Source organism: Triturus cristatus, chromosome 8, assembly GCF_964204655.1.
Source record: "Triturus cristatus chromosome 8, aTriCri1.1, whole genome shotgun sequence".
NCBI lineage: Eukaryota > Metazoa > Chordata > Amphibia > Caudata > Salamandridae > Triturus > Triturus cristatus.
In genome coordinates, this window is record NC_140591.1 from 1,563,332,074 (window position 1) to 1,563,339,429 (window position 7,356).

Sequence of the window (7,356 nt, forward strand, 5' to 3'; positions counted from 1 at the left end):
AAGACGAGAAATTGGAAGAGGACATGAGCACATGGAGAGACTTATGTAGGGAACTACTAACTGCAGATGCGAATGCAAATGATCAAAATGATTCAACTGCTAGCGATAGCGATGTTTTCTATGTGGCAAAATTAATATTCTTTCTTCCTCTTGTTGACCAATAAGATTTCAGCACGTTCCTGGAAAGAGGATTACTCCTCATCTTCTCATCAAAGTACAATTGTCTTTTAACCATGTGTTTCTTAAATATAGCAGCACATCCTTTCTTGTTTTCCAAAAACATCTTATTGTGAATCCTCCTGCTTGTCATCTGCATCTTTTGTGGTGAGAACCTCAATCTCAGTCATCTAATACAAACAAGAGTCTATTCACCGGCTACTAAACAGTATCTTCCAAAACTGCAATATCTGCAGCAAAGAGAAGAAAAATATCATGCACAACAGGCGTTTAATATGAAAAGCAAGTCTTTTCAGTATTAATATATCTTCTTGTTCATTTATGGCATCCTCGACTATGCCAAGTTAAGAACCCATGCTTCATATCTATGTGACAGGCCTATAGTTTTAAGTATGGTTGCCTACAACAAAAACCTTTCACATTTTCAAACTTCATTTCTAAACGTACGTTCTGCACATTATATATTTTAATAAAGCATTTTCCAAATAACTAAATTTGCAGCAGCAAACCTTAACAGTCTACAGGATAGAGAGCAATGGCTCATGGTGATGGTTACTGTGTAAAGAATGAAATACCACCCAAGGTCTGCACTGTACAATTAATTCTATTTGGCAGCTTGGTTGCAGAGGAAGGGGATGATGTACATTTTATGTTTTATGTCCATGAGCCAAGACATTGGGGTTTCCAGTGGTTGATAGGGAATCCATTGTCCTTGGGAAAATATATCTGAAAATATTTTATTTTCAGAGTTTTATATAGCATGAACTTGACCTGAAGGTATCAAATATCAGAGCGCTTTACACAAGAACCAGTTGCATTATACAAGGATACATTCATTTTTGTAATTTACAAGCCCCCTGCTCTGCCGGTGGGTCACTTTTTCCCATTTTAAAAGTGCCGCACCAGCGGCGCAAGGGGCTTGTAAATAAACTCTAAGTGATTTGCTCAGAATCACAGGATGTTGAGCGTCGTTGCCGAGACTCGAACCCAGTACCCCAGATTTGAGGTTGATCGCCCTAGCCGTTAGGCCACATCCTCTCCATTTTAAGGCACGCTGATGAACATATCTGCCTGTTTATTTTGAGTCTCGTGCTTGTGAAAGAGTGTCATTTCTCTATGTAGCTAGCCATGTTTTTGAGTGTTATATTTAATTAATAATATATGATCTTTTAATCAAATGGTATTTATTTTCATGCTGTTTTTAGGGAAGATGTTCTGAATTTATTATAAATAAAATCAACCAAATATAGATGGACCTGCTCAACTTGCACATCGATATTAAATAGGCAAGAGTGAACATGCCAAGTCCTCAGGTATACCTTGTTAACCCTTTAATCTATATGATTCAATTTCCCCAATGATGAAGTGGTGGAAATTGATCTACCATGTCATGGTCTGCATAGAACAGAGATCATCAATGATTTTGACAGTCTTTGTCTAGAGTGACGCACATAGCCTCTGTAATGATTGCTAGTTCATGACTAGAAGCTTGACGGATAATCATTGAATACATTGTGATGTACCACCTTCTCTTGGAGCTTCTTGCTTCACTCTCTTTCTAGACTCGTATATGGAATAGTTACCTTCTTTGATCAGCAATGAGCTGCTTTAGGAGTCAGTGATAAATGCATGTTTTGGCTGGATGAGTCTACTCCCTTGAGGAGGACACATTCACGAGTCTACTGATATCAGGACTGACAATAGACAACATGCCTTTTTGCATGAAAGGCAGTCGGAGCAAGGCATTTACGACTGTACGGACGTATGTCCAAAGGAGCAGCTAAGCATTTTCCAGAAAATACTTTTAGCAGGATTATTTTGAACAGCAGGCATTTTACACAGAATAACACGGTGCAAAGGGTCCGGTAGAGACAGGATTACCGCAACTGGAATGGTATGATGGTAACACGTAATTGTGACAGCACTAATCGTCACACTTGATAGTTTCATTTTATGGTCCATAAACTGAGAGTCAGATTCCCAATGGTAAACTTACACTTGATGGTAAGTTTACTCATTTTTGCAATCCACAAACTATGTGCAGAGTTTTACAACTCCTCACTCCCTATACGTAGTTGTGTCGAATTCTCTGCACACAGAGAGTCTACAACCGGAGAGAGAACTCTCCACAAATAAGTATGGAGAGTGCAGAGTCATAAAAACTTGGCAAACATTTTCTGAATTGCAACTTGGAGTATGTTTTGTAGCACTACAAAACATACTACAAAGTTCAGTTTTAGAATCGGCCAATAGAAATTTTCATTCCATAGACATTGGTCAGAATTACTTGATATTTTACCAAAACTGTGACTAAGATCCAGTTCTCCCAGCTCCAACATCATCAATTTAAGCACTCACCCAAATCTCCTTTTGGAGCCATTGGTCATTCCGGCTTGTTTTCCCACTTCGTCCAAGGTTGTAGGCTTGACGACACATTCAAATGGCTGTATAGATGTTCATGTGCATTTACGCCTTTCTCCCCAGCATCAAAACCTGGATAGCTATTATTTTCATGAGCATAAATAGCACCAAAATTGAGCTATTGCTATCCCTTGGCCAAAACCAACTAAAATCATGCCCCCTTAAAAAAACACCTCTACTGTGGTTGGGGCAAAAGGGCAAATTAAATCCTCAATAAGAAATACACTGTAACTCTAGTAGTATCCAAAGACTCTGACTTTAAGATGATGTCTGTTTTTATGTGGCCATTGAACAGTTCAGGTAAGTGGCAAGATCCTTGAGAAAAGCAGCAGTATCAAAGGTAGACTTAGATCTGTTGGTGAGCCTTCACACTACAGAAAACTAAATAAATGACACACCTGTTATGTTATTTTATATGTATATGCATAGCATTCTGTCAGTGTCAAATACTAGTTCAGAGAGTGGGGGGAGGAATTAATAGAAGTGGAAGGTCATCAACTTTTTAGGCAATTCAAGATGAGACGAGTAGGCTCTAATGTGTAGTTGGCTGTTCCATGTTTTAGGAGTGATGTAAGAGAAGCATAGACCTGCGGATTTGCTTTTGTGTATACGTGGGACGATTGCTATAAGGTGTCTGACTGAGCAGAGGTGCCTGGAAGGTTGATGGAATGTGGTTGTTTAGGTAGACTGAGTCTTTTTTGTGTAGTGCTTTGTATGTGTTGGTGAGGAGTTTGAATTGTGCCTGCTTGAGATATCGGGAGTCAGTGGAGCTCCCTCTGGTGTGGTGTGATGTGAGATCGACATGGGAGGTTGAAGACGAGTCCAGCTGCTGTGTTTTAGATGGTCTGCAGTCTGTTTGTGTTCCCTGCATAGAGAGAGTTCCAATAACCAAGCCTGCTGGTGATTAGGGCCTGGGTGATGGTCTTCCTGGTGTTTTTTGGTTACTACTTATAGATCTTCCTTAGTAGTCTCAGAGTCTAGAGGTGATGGTGTTGACCTCTGAGGGCAAGTCCAGCTTGTTATCAATCATCATCCTGAGATTTCTTGCTTGTGGGCTGGGGTTGGTGTGGGTCTGAGGTCAGTAGGCCACTAGTTGGAGTCCCACAGTGAGGTACGCTTTCAGAAAATGACCACTTCTGTCTTCTATGTGTTCATCTTCATAAAGTTAGACTTCATCCAGGAGGCCACAGCAGCCATGCATGCAGTGCAATTGTTCCCTGTGGTGGAGGATTTGTCAATGAGGATCAGTATAAGTTGTGTGTCATTGGCATAGGAGAGGATGTTGATGTTGTGGGCGCAGATGACATTGGCGAGTGAAGTTATATAGTTGTTGAAGAGGGTTTGGCTGAGTGAGGAGCTTTGAGGTGCTCAGCAGATGAGTTCTCTGGCTTCAGAGGAGCATGGCAGCAGATCGACTGTTTGAGTTCTTCTGGTTAGGAATGTGTAGATCCATTGGAGGGCATGTCACTGAATGCCTGCATGTGCAGTTGTCTAATCAGGATGGGGTGGTAGACAGTGTTAAATGCCAGAGAGATCCAGTAGGATGTGAGCCACAGTTTCTCCTTTGTCTATGATCATCTGGATGTTGTCTATTTCTGTAAAGACAGCTATCTCTGTGTTGTGGTTGGGTCTGAATCCTGACTGCATGGGGTCAAGGAGCTGGGGGTTGATGAGGTGTTTGGTGGGGCATCTGTTGATGGCTTTCTCCAGGATGTTTTCTGGCTGGGGCAGGAGGGAGCTCGATCGATAGTTCACGAGTCTGGCCGAGTCTGCTATAGGCTTCGTCAGTAGGGTGCTGACAGCTGTGTTCTTCTGGGCTACTAGGAAAATGGCTGTCTTGATGGAGGTGTTGAGGATGCAGGCAAGAGCTTTGCTGATATGGTTTCTCCTCTTAGACTGGTAGATTGGTTGCAAGGTTGCTGGGGTCAGGGGGAAGGTCAATTTTTTCATATAAGGCTGTGCTTTTGTTGCAAAAAAAAGTCTGAGATGGCGTTGTACAGTTCTTGAGATGGAGTGATGTTACTGGTGGTGGCTGTGGGTGTGGTGAAGTCTAGATGATAGAGAAGATGTCTTTGCTGCTGCTGGAACTGATGTCGATGCGGTCTGTTAGGGCCTTCCTCTTGGTGTTCCAGATTTTCTGGAGTTAGCGTATTGGGCAGATTTAAGATGTCTCTGCCCTTAGCATCTTGGCTCAGTCTCCATCTGCTTTTCAGTTGCTGGCAGTATTGTATGGCCATCCTGAGTTCCTCTGAGAACCAGCTGCCCTGTGTTCTTCTTGTTTGGCGTTGCTTAACAGGAGACAGGGTGTCGGTGCAGACGATGATTCAGTCAAAGACTTCCTAGTGGTAGGTTCTCCGTTTGCTTGGTGTGGTCCATGGAAAGGGTGGAAGCCCAATATTTCTCTGGTACATCATTCAAGCAGCAGCAGTGCGGGCCTGTGGTGGTTGGTCTTCCGTGGTGTGGTATGTTGATTCCGATGCTGACAAAGGGGTGTTGTTTCAAGTGATGGGTGTTGGATTAGTGGTTGTGAAGTCATTGAAAGAAGTAAAAACTGGGTCAGAATGTGTACGGCACCGTGGGAGGGGTTGGATATGTATTGGGTAAGTCCAAGGTTTCCATGGCTTTCGAGATGGGCGACAGATTTGAAATTGGTGAGGTCTTCAAAGAGCAAACAGTAAAGGGCACAAAGAGAAAGAAGGTCAGAGACAAAAGACACGAAAAGAGAAAATGGAGGCAAAACAGAGGGCACAACAGAGTAAAAAAGAGTCAAAAACATATGTACCAGAGTACATTTCAGAGTATTACTGAAACATGCTGACCAAAGGATTTAAGAATTGATGTATTCGTACACAATTCTCTCTTTTTAACCATACCAAAGGCTACTTTAATAAATATCTGATTGGTTGTCCTCCAGATAATTTTAGGTAATACAAACACTTTCTCCAAAGTTATATTTAAACAAAAATCTCCACAAGAGCTTTGACTAGCAGCAGCCCATTCGGACAACCATGATGCCTGTTCTGAGCGAGTAGGAAACCCAATGATGAAACATGCCAGTATTGGTGTCTGAGGGATCCACATCCTAAAGCGACTGCTTCTTAGTGAACTTGCAGACTTTCCAAAATCCATATTTATAACTCAGGTTCGCCATATCTTTAGTACTTTGATTCTCATGGGGATGATGTATTCTGGACCATGCCCCTTTGTAAATTCCTCTCACACTCTGTAGTACATTAATCAAGGTTGTTGATGGTAGCTACATTTAACTTGTGTCCTATGGATGTCTGTGAAACTGTTTTATCACTCTCTCACGAATCTGTCTGGTTTTGACACCGTAAACAATGGGATTTACCATAGGAGGTGCCATCATGTAGCAGTTCACTAACAAAATGTGAATGTGAAGAGGAACATTCTTGCCAAACCTATATAATATCGTAGAGATGATCACAGGGACAAAAAACACTAGGATAGCACATATATGGGAGCCACATGTGCCAATTGCCTTTAAGCGTGCATCCCTTGATGGCAGGCAGAAAACAGCTCGGAGTATTAGAAGGTACGATACCAAAATTAATACCACATCAACCAGAACAACAGACAATGCCACAATCATGCCGTAGAGGCTGTTCAGGGTTATATCAGCACAAGCCAGCTTTGCGATAGCCATGTGTTCACAGTAGGAGTGATAAATAACATTGGATTTGCAAAATGGCAGCCTTTTAAGAAGATATGTCAATGGGCTTGTTGAAATCACACATCTAAAGAAAGCTGCACACCCTATTTTAATGATAACAGGAGGAGTGAGTATGGCTGTGTATCTCAAGGGATTGCAGATGGCAACATAACGGTCAAAGGCCATGACCAACAATATTGTTGATTCCATAGCTGCAAATGTGTGAATGAAGAACATCTGGGTGATGCAGGCCTCAAAATAAATTTCTGCAGAGTTAAACCAAAGTATCATCAGTGTTTTTGGGGTGGTGGTGGAGGATAACGTCAGGTCGATAATGCATAACATACTGAGGAAATAATACATGGGTTGGTGGAGGATAGGTTCAATTGTGATGAAAAACAGAAGCATGCAATTGCCCAGCAGAGCAATGATGTACATGAAGCAGAAGGGAACAGCAATCCAAGAGTAATGATCTTCCAGCCCAGGAATACCCACCAGGATGAAGACAAAGGGTTGGATGCTGCTGGTATTATCCATTGTCATGATCGTTTCAGGCTTCCAAAGTCTAAGTCCATCAAGGCATCTCTGATTCTGAAAGTAAAATAATATGATACAGAAATTAGCATTGCAAAATATCCAGCCAAGGGATTCTTTACCTGGTTTTGCTCCTTATAGCAAAGTACCTAAAAAGGAATATAAATAAAAAAATGCACCGACAAAGAAGACCCTAAAAACGAGTTAAAATACCTTAATCATACACACCTCTACATGCATTACCCCGGCCTGCAACAGAGCATCATAGGAGATAGCTATGTTAACTCAAATTCTAGGCCCTCTCCGTTCGTGGCTAAAACCCTGCCCCTTTGTATTCTATTTACACATCAGTAACTTGCTCCACCAATGAGTATCTTGAGCCAATTTAGGGAAACTGAATTTTTGCCCAGATATACAAACCAGACTTATCACACAAGGTTGACAGAAGCTACCTGGCAGACACAACAGGGTTCCCTAGGAAATAGCTTCCTATGTAGTTGAGATTTGGGAAATAAAGTTTCCACTTCTAGATTCAAAATTCACAAGTCAAT

General features: G+C 41.7%; 1 protein-coding gene across 1 annotated transcript; it reads right to left on the minus strand.

The window, feature by feature from the left end:
• Window positions 1–368: 368 nt before the first annotated feature.
• On the minus strand, window positions 369–6,814 carry LOC146806157 (olfactory receptor 52K1-like). The gene is made up of 2 exons (XM_085623872.1): window positions 5,881–6,814; window positions 369–490 (listed from the first exon to the last, which is right to left on the minus strand). The coding sequence occupies exons 1-2, from the start codon at window positions 6,812–6,814 to the stop codon at window positions 369–371; spliced, it is 1,056 nt and encodes a 351-aa protein (XP_085479998.1).
• Between the last annotated feature and the right edge of the window lie 542 nt (window positions 6,815–7,356).